General features: G+C 41.3%; 1 protein-coding gene across 10 annotated transcripts in view; it reads left to right on the forward strand.

Moving 5' to 3' along the window:
* The window catches only part of angpt4 (angiopoietin 4), a 71,566-nt gene that overhangs the window by 22,341 nt on the left and 22,918 nt on the right, over positions 1–26,307 (forward strand). The window contains exons 3-5 of one of the 10 annotated variants that reach the window (XM_037099952.1): positions 65–2,280; positions 3,399–3,431; positions 3,507–5,165. The exons of 2 other annotated variants lie outside the window; for them this stretch is intronic. In XM_037099952.1, coding sequence (XP_036955847.1) covers positions 4,773–5,165 — 393 coding nt within the window. In that variant the 5' untranslated portion in view covers positions 65–2,280; positions 3,399–3,431; positions 3,507–4,772. Of the gene's footprint in view, positions 1–64; positions 2,281–2,843; positions 5,166–26,307 lie in introns of those variants that run through there. 7 more of the 10 variants (XM_037099954.1, XM_037099953.1, XM_037099949.1 and 4 more) reach the window with 7 other exon arrangements.

The raw sequence follows: 26,307 nt of genomic DNA on the forward strand, positions 1-26,307 counted from the left end.
TCAACCTTCCCTCTGTTTCTATGAATGAGCTTCTCAGGTTACATCCCATCATGTGTTTTCGCAGGTGTTGGGAATTACAAAGTGTGAGGAGGGTCGAGACCTCATCCATCACAGCACCGCTACACTATCAGGTTCAGACATCATTTCACATCATGAAAGCTAAGTGTGCCACACAGTTTACACTCAGAGGATATTCCACACACTGTAGTGGAAGTAGAAGTAGGTTGTTAATTAAACCATCATGTGACAGCAAACATCTGTCCTGCTGAAGTGTCCCAGTAACAATGCATTGTGTGTTATCTTTATCCCAAAGTCTTATAGATAACAAATTAAGTTAGACAAGTTGATCTTTGACGTAAACAAAGAATCAAAAGCAGAACTTTTATTCTCTTGATGTTGAATCATCTTACCAGCATTTCTGCACCAACAACAATGATCAACACGACAGAAGAGTTTCAGTGCAACGTGAAATATAAACATAGATTTCTCTTCTTTGTCGAACGATGATTGATTCTGCAGATTGTAGTCAAACTTGAACTTTATTAGAACCGTGATGAGACTTGGTCATCTGAAACTTGAGGACAGGAAATCTGTCTTTCTCTTTCTTTCTGTTAGTCTGTTTCTGTCGCTCACTCTGAATGCCTGACTCCACAGTCCTCCTTATTTTGTCTGTTTCTTCTTGACGGTATCTGTGTTTTCACTCCCACCTCTCATCTCCTCTGTCTCACAGACACTTTGTCTGAAGTAATCCTCTTTGGCTTTACACATGGAAGAGAAACAATATTGCTAAATAACATTACATAGAGGATGTAATCAGAATCATCAGCTCATAATGAATTCACACAAAAAAGTTTTCCCTCATGTGTTGAACACTACAAATATTAGCATTTACTAACCAGCCGCCCAGAAAAAGAAATCATTAGAGACATTAGCCCTCCACTTCTGCCTCGATCAGCTCATCTCAGACACCACCTGTGAGTTTCTACACAAGCTGAATCAGTCAGTTATAGAACCAGTAGTCCTGAAACGTGTAAACAGCCACCAGATGATAAAAACTGATAAACCATGAAGTGGTCAATGTGTCCAAGAACAAGGAAAGAGAACAAGGAAAGAAACCAGATGGACAAATAAAGAGACAAACATCAAGTTTGGGAAATGGACAAAAAAGACAGAAACAGACTGAGCTGAAATTAAATCCTTGAATAAAAAAACACATCCTCATCCGTCCGTCGGTTCCCACAGAGAGAAGGTGAAGGGTTGGTTCATGACTCGTGTGCCCTCAGTTATTCCTGATATCAGCCTGAATAGAAGAGAGTATACAGACATCAGCAGGACACAGAACTGGACAGCACAGAGATGTCTTTCAACATGTCGTCCTAAATAATCCTCTCTGACATGCTGGGATGACTGCAGCTGAAATTTTGAAATGTTTTTGGCATATAGACATTCAAAGATGATAACCTTTTATTGGAACTGATCTGATTTCAATTGCGTCATAAACAGTAAAGTAAAATAATAAGAAAAGCAAGAGAAAAACAAAGTTTATCTGAATTACCACTGAGAAGCACCCATCCTAAACCCTTAACTACTCCAGACTGTCAAACAAAGAATAATCCTGTGGCAACACCAGCCTCTGTCAAAACAAAAGACTCTTCCAAATGAACTATTTCAGTACAAGCTGAGATCTACTGGATGGATCAATATATACTAAAAGTAAGAGCATGAAGTCATGGCTCTGGTGTATTTGATGTACAAGTGGACAACAGGGCAGACAGTGACCCTTGACATGCATGTGATTCATATCATACAGTCCATGAATTTTAGCCTTTGTGAAGATGCTGGTGAGATGTTGGCATGTTACAGGTGACCTGCTCACTGCTAATCAATCCAACTCCACTCACCTGGTCTAACAGCTGCTCCTGATCAACTATTAACCTCGTATATACCCCGACATCACAGACACTCATGCAAGACTCCATCACTCTCCTCCGGCTGATTTCCTGTTGCTGACCCTGGCTGCCTCTGACCTGCCCGTCATGTCTGCCTTCAGTCCCTGAACTTGGGATTTTGTTGTCCATTCATATTTTGCTTGTGGCTGTCAGGTGTTACCACTCTACGACAGCGCTGCAGTGTGGGTTTTTCCTGCAGTCCAGAGACTTTGACTCTGTCTCCACATTTGCCCTTCTGCGTCCCACGAAGACACACCTGCTGGCTGTCCAGTCCTCTGCCTTCACAATTACCTACTACTACTACTACTAGTCACCTGCCGGCTCCTACATGGTACCATTACCTGATATTGAACTGATCTGTGTGTGAGTTTGTAACTCTGAATCAACACTCAAGACTATCTCCACACACCTGTATGCCACTAGCAGATTTATAATGGCATATGCAGCAAAGTTCAGTTATCAGGGAGGCTGTAATATCACCCAAACTTTTTTTATTGTGTTTATTCTCCCTAGAATAAGAGATAATAGAGATATACTAAATATGAATCCATTAAAAAAATCATCACTAACACATGAAAACTGTCCATGGATAAATGAGGATGTAATTAAAACCTGCTGCACACTTGGGTGAAGTACAGAAAGATTAATTAAAAATCAGATGTCTGCGCTCATCCCTCCATCAGGGTGGAGAAATAAGAATCAGATGTTAGAGAGAACTGTTATTGGAAGTTTATAGACTTAATATATTCTGTCTGATTCCATGTACTTTTTGAATACAACCGATGTTATGTAAACAGTTTTTCCCACAATCAGCCCATTTTTTAAAAGCACAGATACAAAATGAAGCACTGAACGTATGCGTTTGAGCAGGAACACCCACTCTATGTGTTGCAGCTCTGTGTGCTGGGCTCTCCGTCCACTCCTGTTCCCATGAGAATGATCTCCGGTTGGGGCAGAAGCCACTCGCTGTGTAACCCCCTCTGCTCTCCTCCAAACGACCAGTTGGCCAACATTAAATGCCCCGCCAAATTAAGATGTATGCCGCAGAACAACAGTAACAGTAGCCTGAGGTCAGGCCAGGCTAAAAATAAAACCCTATTATGTCAAAATAAATAAATGGTAAGACGATGAGAGCAGCTTTTTATCTTCATGTCCTCTTTGGCCAGCAGGGGATGATGCAGTCTTCGCTTCGTTTTTATTTTTTTAAGCTGAGATGTCACTTTTAACATTTTAATCTTTGTGCACAGCTCTGCAAGTGTGTCTCTTATCACTCTGTTTTTATCAAAGATAAAAATGTATCGGTCAACTTCTGCAGAACAGTTTATCACTAAGTAAATAAACTCAATAATTGACAACTCACATTGTCCCCCTGCATGTAGAGCTCGTGTTTCATAAGCCTGGGACCGAGCCATCGGTCTGGAACTAATCTTTGTATGTGTTTCCATGTAGAGTGAAGCAGGACAGATGAGAGGCAGTGAGAAGGTACATCCTGAGATCGAGAGATGGACAGTTTGAAACTATATGTTCGTGCACTACGTGTTTTTTCTCGGCCCCCAGATCTCCCATGATGCCCAGAGCATGGATGTGTTTAGAGGACAAATTAAAATCTCCATCTGCCAGTTGCTGACTCAGTATGAATGACCATACAAGGCATCCGGATTTACTTCAGGACTGAAACATCAGTCAGGAGAGAAGATTACAGCAGCCATTAGACTTCTGTTAGAGCTCTTTCTTTTTCTTCTATCTGCTCATTTCTTTCCGTCAGTCAACAGTTTAGTTTCTTTCTCTGCCATCTCTTCCTCTGTTTGTCTATTTCTCTTATCTTGCATTCTTTTCTTTTTGCCTTTAACCCTCTCTCTCTTTCTTTTCTCTTTCTTTTTCTGGCTACTTCTTATTCCTTCTTTCCTTCCTCCCTCCTTTCTTTTCCTCTCAGCCCACAAATAGAGAGGGTACTCTAATAGACCTCCCTCAGGTCTCCTGTCCCTCCACTCCTCCCTCTCCTCCTCCTTCCCCTCTTCCCTCCCTCGCTCATTCCTCCTTTTCTCAGCCAGCCCCAGATAAGAAGGGGGCAGAAGTATTTCTCTTCAGCCACTTCTGAAACTGGAGCCACCAGAGAAGGATGAGAGGAAGAAAAGACTCTATTTTTCTCTTTTCTTTTGTATTTAATTCCAGGACATTTAAGATTTAGAGGTCCATTTAAATCTCCTTTGGTTTTAATTTTTTTTTTTTTGTCTCACACTCTCACCTTGCATTTTAATTGTCTTTTCCCTGTCTTGGACATTCATTATCCTCCAATACTGTTTTTTGCCCACAATCTCTGTTTACACACTTAACTTTCTCCCCATCCATATTTTATCCTGAGTGGGTCTGAACCTGCTGCTGATGCATTAAGGACAGGAGGATATTTCAATAAATCATGAGGAACCTGCCTAGCGTCAAGCCAATGGACCCATCCTGAAAAATCTTCATCAGCAAGAAGATCCCAACCACAGAGAACAAAATCAAGACCCAAGAAGGAAAGAAGGATTAGGAGAAGACAGCGGCTGCATCCTGACTCATCTGATGTACAGTTTCACCACGAGTGAGGAGGGAGAAGATTCAGTGTGAGACCACAGAACAGGTGTTGCTCTCCGTTTCTGCATTTCAAAAGACATCTGAGCTATAAGAAGTTATCTCCTCAAGTTCAGCAGTACAAACTAAACTAATCAGATCTCATGGATTGACAGATTGGTGCAGATGTTTTCATAAAGTGAATTGGGGTCAAAGCCTAAACGAGCCTCTCACACTGAGAGAAAACACTTTAATACTGTAGAAGAGAGCGTCATGAAAGGCTTAAATCTCATCCGAGGTCTGCTGGTGCTTCTGCTGCTTTGGACCATGTTACTTATCGTTGATGCCGCCGGTGTTGGGAGCGCAGAACGAGGAGGAGCTGGAAGAAGCCAGAGAAGAGGAGGAGGTGGCGGCGGCAGCAGTGGGGACAAGAAAAGGAGGTTTCACCGCATCCAACATGGCCAGTGCAGCTACACCTTCATCTTGCCCGAGCTGGATGGATGCCAGGGCGGAGGATCGGCGTCGCAGACTGACCAGTACGGTGGCTCTCGTGGCGGGGCGAGTGTGGTGCAGAGGGATTCGCCGCCGGCTGACGGTGACTGGTCGGCTCAGAGGCTGCAGCACCTGGAGAGCACGATGGAGAACAACACGCAGTGGTTACAGAAGGTAAGAAACTAACTGCTGTCTTCTCTTTGTCATCTTATGTGGAGATCATCTATGCACTTTGTGTGTGTGTGTGTGTGTGTGTGTGTGCGTGTGAGCACTGATGTGACCTACAGGTGTGTGATGTCACATGTTGATGGATGCTCTGTCCTCAGTGGACCCGGAGAGACTAGACAGTAAGAAAAGATTTCTTAAACAGCAGCTGAGGATCCCTTGAACAGAAGTGTCATTTGCATGAGCTGCTCTGTACAGAGTCATGTTGAAATGATATTCTAGATTGCAACAAGCCTGATGTTCTTGTTTGGGGATCTGTTGAATAGAGATCAAAGTTTTGGGTTGTGACTGTGGACAAATGGCAGCTGGTTTCAATTGGGAGGGAGCTTTCCCTCCTGTTGTCCTAACGCACTGTTATCCCTCCGTCTGTGGTTTTGTTGGAATTGTGACTGCACGGAACATAATGAGAGGCATTTTAAAGCGTTGTTTCCTCATTACCTCACATCTATTCTGCAGAAAAGTCTTGTTCAAAGCCATAAACATGTGCCCAGATATGAAGAATCAAGTGTGAGTCTTCAGCCATTAGACTTACTAATTGTTCTAGTGAAATGATGTCTAATGAAGCGCTGAATGACGTGTTCATCACATTTTTACATGCACACAGCTACCTGTCCTGCTCAGTTCTTTCTGCTCTGTTCTTCATGTCACTGTTAACTCCACTGTCGCCTGGTGAAGGCTGTCGGACAGAAGTGCCACCAGTGTGCGTCATGAGCCAGCTGCTTATATTCTCTTGCTGGTGATGAGCTGCACTGAGAGGAGGTAATGGCGGTTGGTGCTAGTCACACAGGACTTTCCTCGATTGTGCAAGAGCCCAAGTTAACCAGTAATGCAACAACATGGAAAAGGATCCTCACTGGCCTCCAGACAACAGTTATTCAGTCTTGTATCTTTCGGGCCCTCTTCAGATGAGGGCCCTGTAAGCTCACTCCCCTTTTCTCCTCCTCTTCCTTGGAGATGTTCATATTGTTCTTCTGTCAGCTGCTCCCCTTTATGGAACGCCAGTTCAGTTTCAGTCTTTAAAAGAAATGTCAAACCAGGCCCCACCCTACCCACATGGACATTTGATTTCTATGATTTAGACATTTGTTTTGCTGTAGGCTTTGTTACGCTGGACACCTTCCTGTCACAAGCCAGGATTGCTAAAAATAGAAAAACGTGATTTTCTTTGTTCAGGATCTGCTCTATTACAGCTGGAACAAGGCAGGAACACACTGGCCCAAACGCCGAAACATCTGAAACGTTTGGGGAGACTCAGATGAATTCTGGAACAAATCTGTTTGGTGTGTTCAGCTGTGTTGGAAGCTTTTGGAACCGTGTCACTGATGTCTGGCCAGATTCAACTTGCAGAGTCTGAGAGTGTCGGCAGTCAGAGGATTGGACGCCATCGGATACTCTGATTAGTTGTCTGCTAGCTGTTAAATTACCATTCTGATTGGCGGTGTGCTAGCGAATCAGTGCGGTGTGTGGGAGGGGCGGAAGTGATGATGGTAAACAAACACTTTTTCCCTCCTGTGACGTCTTCGTATGATAACGAGCCTGAGAGTAGACAACACGACCTTCAGATCAGCCATAATGATCTTTAAAGTAATGCCAAGTATTGTATTCCACAGACGTCTTCTCAGGTCAAACGAATACTGAGCCAATACTGTGTGCCCTTTTCTTAAATCTGGTAATATATGATCTGTACTCCGTTGTGTGATTTCCTGTTTTCATTTTTTGGATTACTGGTACGAGACTAGCGCCACCCGATGTTAAGGAGACTTATTGCATCTCGCGCAAGTGCAGAACATACACGCTACTGTGTAGTTGGCAGTAGCTGAGGCGGTATGTTTCAGTGCCGAACGGGCCAGACGAGAGGCAACGGAGTGGTCGGAGAAAGGTGGCTGGCCGTTGGTTTGAGTCTGGGCGGTGTGTGAGCCCTTTTACTGGCACTGCTCACCTTGAAAGAACGTGAAAGGAGCCTCACGTTGTCTGTAGAAAACTTAATTTTCGGAATGGATGTTTTGAGAGGTGACATTTCAAGATGGTTGTACAGTGGAAGTGATTTACACTTTTATCCCGAAATCAACTTAAAACCTTCTTTCACGTCACAGGACAAAACATCTCGTCCTGGCCTGCCATCGATCTTAATGTACGACTTTTTCAAAATAAATAAACAGTGAACATTCATTGATGTGACATGATTTATGTGCAGCAGTGCTGGTCAATGATAGATGTTTGATGAGGACTCGTACAGTAGCCTCTGTATATCCTGTATTTAGGGACCACACAGTGTCTTCCTACGTCTGGCAGTTGTTGCAAAACGTCTGTCATCTGCTGATAGTTAAACCTGTTGCTCAGACTCCTGCTGATCTGCAGACTGAAGTGATTTTGGTGCAGCAGGTGATGTTGATCCACAAGGTCAGATTAGTGAAAGAAATCGCTTTTGAAAGGAGAGAGTGTGTGTGTGTGTGCGTGTGTGTGTGTATGGAGTCACCATTCATCATCATTAGAATAATTTAAATGTTCCAGAAGAATGAGAGGCTGTGCAGCGTGAATAATGCTTCTGTTTCAGGAATCAGTTCCTGTACAAATCATAATTCTTACAGGAGGAATGCTGAGTGAACGGCAGATTTATTTATCTTTCTAAACGTAAGGTGTATCCATCATGACTTTCTCTAAGATGTCATGTACTGTAGATGATGTTTGGGGGGAAAAAAAGAAAAAAAAACTTCCAGCAGCGGCAGCAGGGTGGTGTCCTGATTAATGGAGCAGCAACCAAATGTTGTATTTGGCCAAATAGTTCCAGGAACTATTCTCAGAAACTAAACTAGGAAATAAAATACCCATTTGCACTTTCCTGTTTGTGTTTCCACCACATCTGAAGAAGCGTGAAGATTAGGGAAATTACACCCAAGGCGAGTTAAACATTTGAATGTTGTATTGTGTATTGTGTTAACTGTTTCTCAGTTGAGTTGGATGTAGTGAATGAATGAAAAGGAGATGCAGCTGCAGAGTTAATGGAGACTGTCTCCACAGTAGATGATCTGCTGAGTGTTTGATGGTTATTTATTTCTTCTCCAGAGAGCAACAGCCATGAAACTGTCAAAAGTAATAAGAAAACTTTAATAACTGTCCTAAAGTTTGATTTCCTGTCTCTCTGCTCCTCCTCTTTCATTCGCTGGCTCTCAAAACGACAACAATTCATAACTTATTAGTTTTAATGTTAATAAAAAACAAGACATATGAGGCAAGTGCTCATTGTAGTTGCCGAATAAGCAATGATCAGGATGGACTGCTCATGAGCTTTACTCCTCTGAAACTGCATACAGGCTTAAACTCTACACTTCTGCAACTCGAAGAGCCGATACTGTCCCCAAATCAGATCTCCTCATCTTAGCAGTTTGATGCACAGCAGCTCAGATCACCATTGATACATTACATGAGTTCGGATACATTCCAGTGTAAATGGAGCGAATAAGAATTTCATTATTTCAGCTGCCCACCAGAGTTGATTTCTTTCTTCCTCTCTGCTCTGCATCTGAAGGACGGATTGAATTACTTACTAGAAAGATTTTAATCTGCAGAGAGTGTAAACTCAGAGTGGTGCTTCACAGGATTAAACCTCCAAGATTTCAGGAGCAAACCACTGAGTGTGTGTATGTGAGAATGTCATTATATGTGTATGTAAGTGCCTGTATGTATGTGTGTGTGCTGGTGTGTTTACCACCCACACTGTTCAGCCGGAGATGCGGGTCAAGTCCAGAGCCGAGATCTGCAGCAGCCCGACAGGAGACAGAGAGCCGACCTTTAACCTTTCGCCATCGATATCTAATCGCTCTCTGACTCCAAAACATCAATCCACACGTTTGTTACCGTCCTCTCATCAGAGCTTTAATTCAATTCAGATAAAAGATAGCTGCGTCTCGTCTCTCTGTCTTTGTCTCAGTCTCTCTGTCCCTCCTCCTCTCTTTCATCTTGTTCACCTCTTCTCTCTTTTATCTCCCTCCTCCCTGCTGAAAGTTACAGCACCACTGCATCAGGGGGTCTAAGGTGTTTTTTGGCAGAACTAAAAGAAAAAATTGTACTGTGGTATGACATTCTCTTAAACAGCCAAGGTTTCTGATTCAGTGTGATACACTGAAAGCTTGTTTTATTTGCACCAGCAGCTCCAACAATAATACCACTTGGAAACATGAGGGGCAGGAATGTATTTGTTTCTTAAAATGTCCTTTATGTTTTTGGCTCTATTAATTCTTTGTTTTTTCTTCTCCTATTTCATGCAGTGTTTAACTGGATAAAAGTCTAATTGACATTAAAATATCCTTCTCAAAATGAGGTCAAGCCACTGTTGGAGCAGGAGAACAGCTTAACAACAATAAATACGATCAAAACTGTAAAGAAAATTGTCATATTCGTTACACACAAGAGCTTAAAGAAAGGTGATGGCTAACATAATTAGTTGTTTATTACACTGTATATTTTGCAACCACTGATTATGTTTATTAAGAATTAGTGTGCTAAATATTTTTTCCGTTAATCTACCACTTCTGTCCATATAAGAACAGTATGTCAGCTGTTTAAAACCCCCAAATAATTTTGTTCAGGTTCAGATTACTTTATTTATACCTGTAAGTAAAAACTGTTTATCAAAGACAAGTCGCATCTTGACAAACACTGTGAAAATACACTGACAGTAGACAGACATAATAAAACATGCTGAAGGTACTCATGGCTCCAACAATCAGAAAAATTAACAATAAAAAACACCAAAATAAACCACTAAGCCACTCGAACAAAACATATGCAGTTCAGTCATCTCAGTCATTGCCTGTTATAAAACTTTGAATTTATGGACTGATTGTTTGTCCTCTCATGTGCTACAAACTAAAGTTAGATACATATTCAGACTTTTGAGGACATATCTTTAGTTTTCCTTGTAAACTGCACACAGAAGTTTTGAAACGTTTAAAGCGTAAAATGTAAAATTGGACAAAGCAAATGTCTTGCACAGCTGTCTTGTGTCTGCAGTCTGGCTGCAGTAAAGTATCCCGTTTCCCAACCCCCTAACTGAGACTCAGTAGATTCCCTCCATTTGTTCATATTCTTCTCTATATTTGCTTTTCTCATGCGGTCACTGGTGGCAAATGTTCTGTCTCACAGCTCAGGAAGTCACAAATCAGAACTTAAAGCGTGAGTCTTTAACTTTAGTCAGGTTCAAACTACAGCACAGATGACGGAGCATCTACTGTGGCGTTTGTAATGTTGTTTCACCTCGTTGTTTTTGGACTGCAGTGACAATGTCGACCAGCTGTGGTCTGACAAACCTAAGCAGCAGACCACTGAGACATGAATGTGCTGGTGTCAGGTACGCTAGTCTACAGCCACGCTAATGGCTCAGTGAGACTCTCGCTCTGTTTGTGCCTTAGTCATGTTAGAGGGACTTTTATCAATAGCATCCACAAAAAACACTTGGTTGTCACCAGATAAAAGGCTGGAAATGTTTCCTGATGCCCTTAAAACTATCCAGTGGTGTGACTCTGAACTGTGGTCAGCTGTTTGGAAGCCTTCTTGGCTTTTAATAACGCCACCACCTCCCTTATAAGCATGTAATGTGAATGTGGTATGACACATTATGTACAAACATCAATCTCAGACATATCTGTGTTTGCAGAAACGTAAACTACTAACATTAGATCCTGGTGTCGGGGCTGCAGCTTCATGATGGTGCAACAGATAAACTCTGATGATCCAGAGTCAGTAGACGTCATTTTCTGTGAGTCATGAATGAAGAAAATTAAAAGGAAGTTGGATTTTTGGCGGCACTGCTCAAGATTTCAGTGAAATTAAGTCTGACAAACACCCACTCTACTTCTAAACAACTCTGAGTTTCAACTTTAATTGAATCTGATGTTAGTGAATCAAATTTGAACTTGTTATAAAAGTTTATGAACTTGTCTTGTCTTTAGCTTAAATCTCAACACTCAGACTCTTAAGTGAATTAATACACAATCTATTTCTGTGCAGGCAAAAGTAACCGAGCCAGTTCAAAGTGTAAATTTGTTTTTACTCACATTACAGTCACTCTATGGTTTCACGGGGCTGTGCGGCCTCTGCAGCGGTTTGGTGGTTTTTCGAGAGAGTCAGTCTGTAAACAGCAGTAAGTGAGGTAGTTAACAGGGGGCTTGTTTAGTTTTCTGCCAAATGACTGACTTCAAATGGAGCTGTGCCTGAGAGACGGAGAGACAGGAAAGCCACAGTGGTCAGATCACAGCGCAGCTATCAACTGCTGCGACTACGATACGAAGCTTTGATGTGCGCAGAGGTTATTTGATGATAACGTTCTGCAGACACACAAAGAGAAAGAGACTGAGGCAACTTAGAAAAATCTGATGGGATAAGAAAGAGAAAAGATTTTTAAAGAGAGAACACTTTAATTAAAGCTATGCTGTAGCGGCTTCTGGAGAAACAATTCTGCAGTTGATGAAAAACCCCATTTTTAAACTGTAATAACGGTGGTAAAGACCTCACATTGTGCCCTTAAGTAGAAGTTCAGATACTTCTGTAAAAGTAGAAGTTCTGATCCATCTTGTTTCCTCCAGTACAGTAACAGAGTTCAGGCTCTGACATGGACTCAGAGTATCAGAGTAAAAAGTCCTCTGAAGGACATTTGTGGTCAAAGCTAACTGAAGCTCACGTCATATTAATAGAATTCAAAGACTATTAAAGTTAAAGGTAGAATCAGTAGGATTTGTCCCAGCTGTTCCTGAACGCACCACAAAGACAGTTGATTGTTGAGTCTCATTCCCAGGACGTCAAATAGACACATGTTGGGTTGGTAAAGCGTCCCGAGCAGCAGAAAATCAGAAACTCTCTGCAAATACGAGACACTAACACACCTTTTTTTTACGGCTTCTTACGTCTTTTTACGGCTTTGTCTCGTCTCGCTGCGTCTGCCATGCGTGATATGCTCTGATAGGTTGAAATCAGTCCACTGATGTTGGGAAGACGGCGTGCGATGACGCCAAATAAAGATAATCCACAGTTCCCCTCAAATGCTTCAAACTAAAGTAACGACTGTGGAGGAGAAAGTTCAGATATTTGTGTTCAGATGTAGGGAGGGAAAGTCAAAAACTGTCAGAAAAATAAAAACCCATGTGAATTACAGACACCTGAAAAATACAATTACAGGAATGAAGTTTTTGTTCTATTATCGTGTGCAATGATCATAGACTTCTGGTCCAAACTCCGCCCATCAGACCACGTGATCAGAGTAATAACAAACTATACTGAGAGTTGTTGCAGATACAGTCCGACCTCAGTCTGGAGAAACACCTGGTCTGTGAGCTGCTGCTCTGTGCTCCATCATCCTTAACAGCCACACATCAAACAGCTCCAGCAGACCCCACTGACAGCACTAATAACAGCCTAATGACAGCCATTATCTGCTAGTCAGCCTCCTTCAGTCTAAACACAACTTGGCTCTTTTTCAGCTGCAACTGGCTTTTAAATACGTCGTTAAATGTGAAGTGCAACAAGCAGGGAAACTGAATTGTACTCAAGAAGAATTCATTGTAGTTCTGGTATAAATTATAACATTATATTAAAAGAATAGACAGATTTGCTGTTTCTAAACTTGTTCTTCAGTGAGGCGTTTTTAAGTTTTCGTCTCTGAGATTCTCTCTGAGTTTATTCCCCTGTTGGGAATAGTTGGGAATGATTGTTGGGGATTGGGGGAAGTGGTGGGAGTGTTTTGGGACGGTTTTATTGTGTTTCGTGGAGATCTGGAAGTGTGTTGGTGTGTTTTAAACAGTCTCATAAAAAGGTTTGACTGCTGTGCGCTGGCTGAGGAGCTGCTGGGTTATGATCTGATAATGTAAATGCCAGAGCCGTGTGCTTCTAGTGAACACCACAGCTCTGCATTAGTTTAGCATTTGTAACGCTGACTCTAGTAAAGAGGTGATGAGATGACAGCAAAAAAACAAAAGGCATCATGAGATTATTTTTGTTTTTGTCATTAAATGTGATTTTCTGGGATATGAGAACACAGCATCTATAAATTAATGAGTCGGGGAGCTATAAAAGTGGAAATTAAAAACATAAGAAGCAGGAAATAGATTCACATGGGAAGTGGATGTGGTTGTGAGTGGGAGAGTGTGTGTTCCTGTTTGTGTGTCTGTGGGTAGTGTGTATTTCTGTGTGACTGTGACTAACTCAGGCATCGTACAGAACAATGTACACGTTATCCTGCAGGCTGAAGCAGGCGTCCATACATGGTTATGTGGTTATGACTTCTGAATTAATCTCCATTGTCCTTAAAGACTCAGATGTCATGAGTGCGGTTCCTGTCTGTGGTTACTGTGTCACTGTTTCATCATTTTTCTGAAGACCTGGTTGTAGTTTTTTCCAACCAGATGCTTGAAGATGGACTTTATTTATATATCGACTTCTAAATCTTCTGGAAACTAGATGGTAAAGCTGATGCCCAGTTTAATACGGGAGGGCAAATTCATACACTCCTCTTGAAAATGAGATGGTGCATCTCAAATGGCTTATTGTAGAGTTTTACATTTTTAAGATATACAAACAGATGGAAGACAGATTAAAGGACAGTAACACACTATAATGTGCCTCCAGATCAGCTTCAGTGCCTCTTACAGTGTCTCCAGATGTTTGAACTTTAGACTTTGTCTTCATCCCGATTCAATTTCTGACACAACTTTTTCTGTCACCTTCCAGAAACAACACTACAAACAAGCAACAACAAAAATTAGGTCTTTCCTTCCTCTCATACTCACTGTAATCTGTCTTTTTGTTTTTAAACTACCTGCTCGAAGCTTTAACTAATGACACGCTTGTCTTGATCCCCGCAGTACTACCCAAGAACCACCGCTGAAGAAATGGCTCTACTAATTCAGTTACGAATACATTTAACCTCTCATAACTTCTTCACAGTAAATGACCACTTTTATGTAGTAATATAAAAGCTTTTATTATGAAGCAGCCTTGCAGGAAATGTTGTATTTTCAGCAGCAATAACAAAACAGCTGAACGTGAACACGATGAATCAGTAAAACACAACAGATGTTTGAAAGTACGAACAGGAAGATAGAAACTAACAAGATTCAGTTAGAAGCAACAAAAGTACTGACGGCTCGGTCTGATCCGACTGTGGAGCTCAGCTTGACTCTGTGTGGCCAAAAGTGATGGTGGAAAATAGACATAAAACACTTTGCACTTTTATGTCAGTACTTGTGCTTGACGTTAGTTTCAGCACTATTCTTTGTACTGGTTGATTTGATCGTGTACTGCTGCTGCTGTGATGTGATTATTGTGTGTGTGAAGTTACCAGGAAGAAATAATGTTACTTCAGACCTCAACGCTGACAGAAATAACTTGTATTCAGTGTTTCTGGCTGCCTCTGTGTGCATCTCTTGTCATGTTATCACTGCAGCTGCTTTCAGACCACATGTGGCTCATTTTGATTCCCGGTTACTGAATGATTTCACTGCCCCGTAAAGAGGAAAAAAACCCTTTACTGTAGTTTCTTTATAGTGGGAGCCAGGTTGGCTCTCTGTATCACTGCAGCTGATTACTGGACTGTTATCAGCACTCTGAATCTGACTGGCTGCTGCAGACACACTTCAAACAAACTGACAGAGAAAGACAGATTCACTAGAAATAAACAGGACAAAGAGACGCATGTTTACCTGTTTTACCAGTTTTCCTTGCTGAAAAAGTAACATTTGATATCACAATGAAACAAGAAGAGCTCAGTTACTTAAAAATCTGTTGAAACAGTTGATGTTTTCTTTCGTAGGCGAAATGTTGAACCCCGTAACTGCAACAGTTTTTACATTTACAACTGAAGATCATGTTCAAAATAGTTTCACATCTGCTTTCAAAATAAATCATAGAAATATTACAAAAATGAGATGTGTCCAAAATGCTGCTTCCATGGAGCTCTATAACGGGTTCTTACCTAAAGTTTGATGATTTTGCTGTTTAAAAAAGACATTGGAACAAAAGTTTTATTACGAGATATTTTCGTTAAGCTTTACGTACAAACTCTGACTCACAAAGAGAAGAACATGTATGACATGTGTAGACCAGTTAGACAGAGAGATGGAAAGCAGCTTCTCTACTTAAAGACGATGATGATGAAGATGATCAAGGCAGCTTGAAGAGTCCATGCAGAGAAGTACAGACTTTTAAAATATTTTTTGAATCCTTTCCATTATGTTTTGTCATCGTTCCCAGAAGTCTGTGGGTAATATTGTGACAATATTATGATTTAAACTGTTTTTATTAGATAAAACAGGAAAAGAAAGACAAAGTAAGTGAAGGAAACGCTGGAGTCAAAAAGAAACAGGTAAAAGATACAAAGAGTGGGAGTATGAGTCAGACAAAGAGACAAGAACGTAGAAAAAACACAGAGGAGGATGAAACGGAGAGGAAGAAATAGTTCAACACTCCGAGACAAGTCGCCTGTTAACTCATTAATCACTACAGCAAGCGCGACGGAGAGGAACAAAGAGGGTGAAAGAGATAAAGTTAGAGGAGATAAATGGAGGTCAGGAGGGAGGTGAGAGAAAATGTAAGACAGAAACAAAGAGGAGAGAGAAAAGAGACGCAGTAGATCAACTACTGGAATATTCTCCTCAGTGTCTACATGTTTCTTTCACTTTAATAGACATATACACATATTAGTCATCTTTCAGTCATCTTACTGCCAACTAATGACCAGATGACCACAACAGAGAGTTAAAGAAGTCAGCAGACAAATATTTACTGATATTTATATATTTTCAAAGAAGCTACATCACTGAATCAAAACTTTTTTTTATTAGTATATCTCATGAAATGATACAGCAGAAGTTTGGACCTTTGTTGAAACAAAGTGACTCTTATTCTGGCTTCCATGTTACTTGCTGGGCACAGTTGATGGTGTATTACTGAGGCTGCAGCCTTGAACATTAAAGTGAAGTTACTTTTGACGTGAGGTTGTACGAGGCACTGATCCCTGCTCAGTGTAGATATCTGTCAGCTCTGCTGTGTGGAGAAGCAGCACGACAAGGAAGCAGAGCGCTGTACTGCTGAACTGCACTGACAGCAAGACGTATTTTAGCCACCTAAAAGAAGGCACAGCTAAAAATATATTTGTTCAAGTGTAAACTCTATTCTGAACATTTGTGGTGCTTTACGTTGCCTCTGACTGCCCTTTCCTTTGGGACTATATTCCCTCAACCATAAACGTCCATTTTCCTACGCACACATTGTGTTACACCACACATCAGCTGTTTGTGTCGGACTTCAGCAGCCACAAATATTCAAAATACTATGTTCACATTACTGGATATATATAAATTTATATATTTACTTGTGGCTTTTTTTAGGTGGCTAGAATTCGTCTTGCTGGTGCAGTTCAGCAGTACGATGCTCAGCTTCCATGTCCACACAGGAGGAGAGATGATGGATAAACACCTCATGTAACCCCTCATCAGAAGACCCAACTATCACTTTAATTGTTGGGCTTTAAAGCTCTTTACTCAAATAGAAGCGTCTCATCACTGCCTCCTGCCATCCCTACAGAAGAGCCAGAGCCAGAGAACAGGCTGATAAACAGAGCGGAAAAGAAAACAATGCAGAAACAAAAGAAGTATGTGGACATGTCTCTCCATACTTCATTCTTTCGCTCAGTGGCTGTTCTTTTTGGTTTGGACTGAGGCATCTGGAGCAAAGATCGAAGCCAGTGGAGGACATGCAGTTATATAAGCAGATACATGCTGGCAGGTTTGGGATGAGAGAGAGAGACAAAGAGAGGAAGAGGAGATGAAGAGAAAGTGGGGGGTTTCTCTCTCTCTGTCGGTTTGTCTGATGGACGGTGACAACATCACTTTAGTTCAGAACATTACATCAACCACAGCCTCTTCATCTGTCTCTACACCAGCTGCTTAACATCTCAGCTGTAACACACACACACACACACACACACACACACACACACACACACTGTTAACTCTTTATCTGTTACCATCTAGTTGAATTTGTTGAGCAGACAAGTAGAGTAACATCATAATCAGCTTAACACTCACCTCTTTTCTCAGTGGTGTGTGTGTGTGTGTGTGCGCATACACACTGTAGTTGAACACGCTGAGTTCATGAACGAATCCATAACATAAATTCTGATAATATCTCTATGTTACGGTCTGCAGCTGCTTTTTATCGCACTGATTTTCTAAAATTATTGAGACCTTTTAAACGCAGTGAGTAAAGCCAGATACTGAGAACTGTTTCGCGCACACACACACACACACACACACACACACACACACACACACACACACACACACACTTCCTCTAATCATCTGATCTGTTGCACGTTGAGAGACCATGATTACATGCATATATAAAAACAAAGGAAAACCCCCTCGTTTCTCTGATACAACGCACTGTGAGTCGACACATTTATGTAAACTTAACCAAAATAGTTGGGATGCCTTTTGTAAAAAGTAAATACAAACAGAATTCAAACTGTGTAACCTCCCTCCATCCTTGTTTGTGAACCACTGAGCCTTTCCAGGATGCTCCTGTCAATCCTTTCCAGTCAACCTGTTTACAGCTGTTTTTAGAGCACTTCACAACTTTCCCAGTGTTTTGTTGCCAGCTTATATGCATATATTTACAGATATCAGTAAAGCAGCAGTGACGTCCCTTCTGATTCTCCCACTGGGACCTTATTTCTTAAAAAACTTTGTCTGGTAGCGAATGAAGAGGGACAAATAATGTATTGATCCTGTTTTAACTGTGTCATGAATCACACACGTTTGTTTATTTAAGAGATTATTTTCCAAGTCAGTAAAGTGTCAAACATCATATGTGTGATTCATTACAGCTCAAACAGCATCACATATTTTCCTCTCCGTTGACTACTGTACAATTTATTTTTTCTGAAACGAGGTCCCATGAGGTCGAACAGAGGGGCCGTGACTTCAGCTCTTTATTCCTCAACTTTCCCAGTCTTCTGTTGCTCCTGTTCCAGCACATATTTACAAATTACAATGACATTGAGGAGATAAAACATTAAATATATTGTCATATATAACTTAAAAAGGATTAGTAGGTTACCAAATGCTGTTGTGTTATTCATATTTTACACGGCGTCCTGACGTTTGGAATCAGGGCTGTAGACACAAGTCATGGACAAAACTAAACACACATCGCAAATGCTCGACTGATCAACTGATGTATTATTCATTGGCCACATGCTGAGAAACAAGCTGACTCACACACCGCGTCCCTCTCTAATCAGCTGCTTGACTCCCTTTGGACGTCCATATTTACTGGGTTCATTTGTCAATTAGCTTTTCCCAGAGAAACGATGCTGTCAGCAGAACAGCTGGAGCAGAAACAAACCCCCAGTCAGCAACGTTCCCATTACTGTCCTGAGAGCTGTGTGTGTGTGTGTGTGTGTGTGTGTGTGTGTGTGTGTGTGTGTGTGTGTGTGTGTGTGTGTGTGTGTGTGTGTTCGTGCATAAAAAATGTGGTTATGAGCAGTATAGTGTATCAGTGTGTCTGATGTTTGCCAAATAAAAGAGCAGTACAGTTTGTATGTTTGTGCGTTTGATATCAGATGGATTAGTTGTTAATCAAGCATGTAATCAGCTCTGTGTGTGTGTGTGTGTGTGTGTGTGTGTGTGTGTGTGTGTGTGTGTGTGTGTGTGTCTGTGAGTGAGTGAGAGATTTATTAGTAACGTAAATTGCGAGGGGTTAAATAAACAATAAGATCAATATGCAATATGTTCTTTGATAATTAATGACAGTTGGCAGGCAGGAGACAAAATGATTGTTCACATAGTTCTTCTCTTATTTTCTTTTGCAAAACCGTGGCCCAGATGTTACCCAGGGGTAATAATCTACATTTTTATGACTTTCTAAGAAATCTTGAATATGAAGTTAACAGACAAAACATATTCTTTGTAACTGCAGCTGAGAAATGAGGCTTTGCAGCAGGTTCACTGATGTCTGTCCTGATTTCATACTCTTGTAATTTGCATTTTCAAGTGTAACCCTAACCCTCTTCATCATGGAAATGCAATTTTTCTGGTCAGAATCATATCAAATCAAAATGATGTATCCTCTCTATTGTTGATTGATTTCTGAGTTTGTGTGTCACTTGGAGCCTGGTACAGTGCTACTGATCTAAATCCATCTGATCTTGGTGAAACTCAGGAGTGTTCAGGCAGAGCAGCCGGAGGACATTAGAGGGAAAACCAGAAAACACCGTCTCTATGAAATATGATCACAGTAAATACATTTTGTACAGTAATCAGTGAAATACTTTTGACATTTGTTCTTAAGACTGCAACTTCAGAAGATTTCCACTTGATTTGACCTCAAGTACATTGTGACCTCGTCCTTTGATGGCAAAGTTTAATTCTCCCACTTGTATGTGATAATATTCTTTAGTAATAGGATATATGTTTTTCTATGAAGTCTAATTTTGGACCAGACGAGTTTCTGCTGTGTTGTGAGTCCAGAACACTCACACACTGATGTTACAGGGAAAGTTTTAATTTATTTGACTTGTTGTAGATAAAGAAGATTTGCTGGATATTTTTGAATACACCTGCTGAAAATCTGGCGTTTCAGACAGAAGCACTACAAAACTCTCCTGCTTTTAACTCTCAGTCATTTGGGCTGATCTTGTGAGAATTACATTGTTCAATTTGCTTTCAATCTGGATGAAAAAAAAAACTTTTTTTTTTTTTTTTGATGAAGTCCCTCTGCTGCCAAGACAGGTGGCCAAGTCAAACAAAGATATCATGTTATTTAATAATGAGTAAGAGCAGTATTAAGAGGGTGAAAGTGATCTTATTTGATGCTGCGGGCCAAATACGTGCTTAAATGAGTGAAAATCAATCACTCCCTGCGGTAGTGTACAAACAAAACACACACTTAGACACAGTTCTCAAGATGGATACTGATATTTCATCACTGACGTCTGTTGAATGTTTGTGTTCTTGGAGTTGGGTACGTGCCGTTTGTGTTTGTAATGATAATTCAGCCTGTCACTGAGAGCTTAAGCTACTGCCATTAATTCAGTCCACTTAGTGCTACGTGCTGTGTGACAGCACCAGCAGCAGCGAGCTCTGCTTTTATTCAGCTTTCATTTGGTCCAATTATATAAATAGCAGATAATGATGTAAAACAGATAAAACTAATTTTATTGATTCCCCAAAGGCAACCTGTGTGATTGCAGCAGAGGTGAAGGCTGGTGAATAATGAATAAAACTTACTAAAGGCTATAAATTAAAATATAAACACGAGAGCGTGCAGTCGAGCTGACTGGTTGGTTGATAAAGTCACTGACATCATGTTTAAGAAAACCTTGATTGCAGAATTGGTGGGACGGTGTGTAAAACAAAACACAACGCAATCATCTACTAATCCTTTTGGACATCTACTCCATTGAAAACTGTACAAAGACAATATATTTAATGTTAAACTCCTCAACTTTACTGATTTTTATACATATCTGGTTATAAGTTTGGACAAGGGCATCAACAGACAGGTAGACAGGTTCACTGGTCTGAGGTTGGAATCTGAAAAGACTCAGTCATTCAAAAGCAAGATTCAACACTCGATTGTTTAAAGGACACAAGCTTTGCTCAGGGACACTATGTTAAACTGTTTGCTCTGATTTGCAAATGATTGAATTTTGATTTTATTTACATTTTACACAGCGTTCCACCTTTTTGGTAATCAGGGTTGTACGTTACGAGGCTGATAATGTTCTCGCTTTGTAAGTCTTTGTGTTTGAGCTGTCGCTTTATACAAAAATCAACATCGAACAAATTTGAAATGACTTGCAGTTTGTTTGAATTCATATTTACAGGTGTGTTGTTGAGAGTTTTTAAAAACAGGCCAAGTTCAGAGATGATCGTGACCTCATGAAGCACTGTAATCATGACGACTCATGGATCAGAACCTGAACGTGCTGCCCTGAGCTTTATAAACCAGCTGACCAGCATGTACCACCTTTGCTTATGTTAATCTGAGTGCACACACACACACACACACACGCAAAGCCCACATAACACACCCATAAACACGCAGCCATCGGAACACGTTCACACACTCGGGTGGGATTGGAAAGTCATTATTTTGCCATTACTCGGTTTTCTCTGGAGGTCTCATGATAAACAGTCACTGCTCTCAGAATGTCGTCACCTCTCTGCTCCAATGAAAACGTGAAGTGGCGCTGACAATGTACAGATGTTGAACTGCTTCATGTAACTTTATCATGTCAATATATTTCAGTCACGGCTAAAAATAAGATTTGTTCTTTGGATTATGGATAAAACAAAACACTTGTTCGTTTGGATCTTTAGAGTTCAAACACGTTAAACGCTGCAGCTCAGATAACGATTGTTTCTAATGTAGATAAAACACTTTCAGAGATTAACTTCATGCTGTTTAACGCTTCCAGAAACACATTAGCTCACACAGCTCCAGCTTCCATGTGTGACTGTAATCAGACTTTGATCAGAGACGGATCACAGTCACACGGCCGTCTGTTTACTCCACTGCAAACTCTGCACAGACACTTTGGATTTACTGTCCTTTCATTTGATGTGCCCCCAACTCAACACATTCAGTTACCTCATTTATGTTGTTTCAGTGGAAAGTTTCACTGCTGCATGGCCCAACCCCCCGTGTTATACACCGGCTGATATACTACAGTATATTTATATGGATGTAATCCTGCTAGTTTTGGTTTCGGAGCTCAGAAGAATTCATTTGAACTGCCGCTGTCAGTTTCAGTTAGACGTTCTGTCAGAGCAACCCTCGCCGACCGACCAGATATTGACAAGCATCTTTTATTCACACATTTACACCACTTGAAATAAGTTGGGATATGGATACGTAGTACAAGGCAATTGAAAGGACTCACATTATTTTCAAGGACCAAAAATCTTAACACAACTCAACATATAGGGCAAAGTAAAGAACCTGGTAAAACACTAAAATATCCCTGACTCATTTTGAGAAGTGTGAATGCACTTGATGGAGAGTTTTCTCTGATTCTTAGATGAGTTATCCTGGATTTTTCTTCATGCTGGCTCAGTTTGACTTATAAATGCTGCATCGTAGGCAACTGGACGTGTTTCCGTATCTTGAAGACGTTTCACTTCTGAGGAGCTGAAACACGTCCAGTTGCCTACGTTACGGCGCTTAGAATTACAATGAACTGGATGACTGAGAAACCTTCATCAACACTCAGCTTTACTTGGTTGGACTCCACACGCCAGTTCAACAGGGATTTGCATTTCCACCACAACAGGCCACCTGCTCTTTAACTAATGATCCGTTTGTCCTCAGTCGTTGTCAAAGGAGAGTCCTTAGATACTCTTTACACCCACAGTATAGGTGAAGAATAGCTGCCAACAATGCTCAGTAGATTGGATGCTAAACTCATTTATTTTCTTATAGATTCTTAAAAGTTGTTTAAAGTTCTTACAATGAAGCAACAAATGAAATGGGTTTTTTTTCTTGTTCACCAAACAACAGACAGAACCGGAAGCAGGAGAGAAACTGAACTTCAGAACACAGAAACATTTAGAAGCTACAAATTTAGAGAAAACTGAAGACTTATCATATCTTGACATGAGGTCAGTATCTCAACACAGGCTTGTTTCAGAGGAAGACGAGGAGTCATCATGAGTCGGCTGCAGTACTGAGAGGTCACCACGGTCTTCTCGGATGCGGGGCGGTTGCACTTCGACCCCACTTCTGAGAAGGTCCATCTCAAGCTCAGTTCAGAGTGCTACAACTTGTAATGGAAAAGCAAATCAGTGTGGCATGGTTTGACTTGGCACAGCCAGTAATGCCGGTGGAACAGACCCAGTGGTTTGTTGCTGGTTGGCACAGTCACGATGGCCTCCTGTCACCCGCTGCTTGTTGGGGTTGGCGTGTCTGTTAAATGGTCGCCTCGTGTTCCTGAACTCCTCTGGGACTCCTTGTCTGTTATCAAACATGCTGGATACTTTCACTGTAGTGGTTGAACAAGCCAAATCATCACTTTGGCCCACTTGAAGATGGAAACTACAGTCAGACAAGCCAACTGGACTCCTACACAACAACGTCTGCTGGTGTCTGGCCTAAATTGTCTAAATATAGCAGGAGTTCAACAGAGATGACCAGAGAAGAGAATAAGTCATCATCACGCTAAAAGCTGCAGTGGTCAGTGGTTTATCAGAAGCTTTTAAGACTGGAGAGCGACACTTATAACATTAGTGGCTGGAGTGTGTTGTTTGCTTGTAGCAGAGAGCCTCATCGAGCTGTTAGACAATCACACAGCTGAGTTATTTGTCAGGAGGAGGTTAGAAAGTGTCTGAATTCTTACAGTATAACAGCTGCCATATGAGAGCAGTTGTGTTTTCCAGGACGAGAACAGTTCACTGTACCAACATCAGAGTCAACACATCGTCAGCTCGGTGATGTTTGTTTTTACAGTTTAACACACTGAGACCTTTACAGCATCACAAATAAGCGCTGTGGCACCCAACAACTGAGCCGGAGCCACGCTGAGAGAAGCATGTATGTCAGAGCAGCCATCACACAGCTGATTCACACTTAGGAAAAGCGCAACATTTTTCAGATGTACATCCTATTTGGTTCAGTTACATGTCACATCTTGTTAAAGGGCCAGTTCACCCCAAAATCAAAACATACTTACACAACAGGTGCGTTTCCTCTCACCTGTAGTGCTGTTTATCCATCCTGATGGTTTTGGTGTGAGTTGTGAGTTTTGGAGATATCGGCTGTAGAGATGTCTGTCTTTAATAGAACCAGATGATCCTGTTGTGCTCAAAGTGCCCAAATATTTGAACAGTTCAACAGCAGTGTTTCTTTCCAGAAATCAGTTACAGACCATGTTGTGAGCAGTTTCATGTAGAAACTATTTCTTTATGTTTCAGCACCCAGAAGAAAACACGTGTCCACTCATCCCCATGATTCCACTGAGTGGTTGATTACGCTACGTCGATAAAAGCTCATGTTATGTATCTGTTCTGAGCGTGCACAGGGTGTTTTATTTAAAACGACTGACCGGATGCACTGCGCCATCTGACTACCGGTCCGACTCGATCTGAAAACTTGGCACTTCTTCTCTGCGACCGTAATGAAGCTGAGAGAACGAACAGATCGACAATTCCTTCTGCGCAGAAAAACCAAAAGCTTTCGCTCCTAAATTCAGTTTCACATCCAAAATAAAAAGATAAGTAAAAAGGAAGTTTGCCAATAATGTCTTTGTAAATAAAAACATACCAATGACGGTAATGATAAGACCGGCTCCCAACTTCAAGTTCACTGAGGTGGCATTTCAGTCCTCCAGCTCTCTTTTACTGTGCTGTTGGCCATTCACTGTTTGTTTATGTGAGTCTGAGAGAGGAATCTCTGCTTTTGGCCCGCCGCTGCTCGTTCCCTCCGAGCAGCCGGGTCAAAGCACTCAGGCACAGTTTGGGGGAAGCCAGCACCATCTGAATTGCAAAGAAAACAGAAAATCCACCTCAGGCTCAGTTCTAACTTTATGATAACACATAATTAATCGGCTGGAATCTGCTGGCGCAATCAAATGTAGCCTTAACCCGCACCTCCGTGTAATTACAAGCTCAGGACAGAGAGCATGAAGTGAGTTTTGGGGGAAAGTTTCTCCATATGAACAAACAACTGAGAGGAAGTGTTTACAGCACGTCTGGGCAGAAATTGTTGACATGTTTTTGTGTATTGAATTTTTTTGCGTACTGCAGGATGCTCGGTTTGTTGATTTGCTGATGGCAGTGTCTGTAATGAAAGAGTTTCTCCGGAGGGGAAACAAACGCTGTGGAGAGGTTTGCTGTCTGTGTTGCACTCTGTGAATCTCTCCGGGGAGGTCGCGTCTGGACAGAGAGTGTCAGTGTCGGTATCAAGCCCACAGCGCTGCCTTCTGAAGACTCTGTTAGCGTTTGCTGCAGGCTTAAAGGGTCATTTCACCCAAGTCACCACCTGGTGACATCAAACCATGTCGGACTATTGTCAGGGCAGTCTGGGCATGTGCGAAGGCCCTGAAGTCCAAATTCTTTATGATTTTGTGAGGGTACAATTATTCCATGTAAGAGCAGGTTTTCTCAGATTGATTGAATTATGAAGTTAGAATTACTTTTAGAAAGTTGCATAAAATTCAGTCTGGCTTTGAAATTTGTTTTGGGAGAAGAAATCAGTCACGCTGTGATGAACCTACGGAACGAAACCATCATGAACCAATGATGCAAACTGTGCAGCCAGTCTGGTGTGTGAGTGTATGTCGTGACTGCTCGTTGAAAAAAGATCCTACCTCCAGAAGTATTAGGTTAAAAATGGTTTATTTTAACGTCTAATATTGATGCACGCTCAACAACACCAGGATTGAAGACAGCGCATTAAGTGCTCAGTTGAAGCTGAATGTAACAAATGTGTTGTGCTGCACGTTGTGCAAGAAATTATTAAAGGAGGAACTTTGGATATGAAGGCATTAGAGGCAAGTGGGAAGTCAGAAAACCATAAAAACTGCTGTAACACACCACCAGTAAAATTCTGCCGTCACCTAGTCTTGTTCTGTGTTCTCTTCAGAAGCATCACCACAGAGTGAACTACTTTAAATACAGACAGTAAATCACTGTTTCTCTTCCGCTTGTATGAATTATAAAAAGTCATAAAAAGAACATTTTAAAGCTTGAAGTTGTGAAACAAATTCAGTCTAACTTTGTGTTCACTGCACTCGTTTCAGAAATGAAGCACATAGATCAGCAACGCGGATTAGTTTGTGTTTCAAATGGGACAATTTAGTCATAAACATAATCAGAGTAACTCGGGATCATTTACAGACCTCAATGTCAACACTTTTTAGTGGGACTACTTCTTTGGTAGAAAGAGATCAAAGTTTCCATCGACTTCAAGATTGTTTTTTAAACTGCACCAGGAGACTTGACAACATGATCGAACTGAATTTTTTTCTGATGACGTTTTCCTGTGAACCCAAAACAGACATAACTGAAGTAAAAGATATATACGTCAGTCCACAGCAGCTGAC

The sequence above is a fragment of the Acanthopagrus latus genome, chromosome 6 (assembly GCF_904848185.1).
Source record: "Acanthopagrus latus isolate v.2019 chromosome 6, fAcaLat1.1, whole genome shotgun sequence".
In the NCBI taxonomy this organism is placed as follows: domain Eukaryota; kingdom Metazoa; phylum Chordata; class Actinopteri; order Spariformes; family Sparidae; genus Acanthopagrus; species Acanthopagrus latus.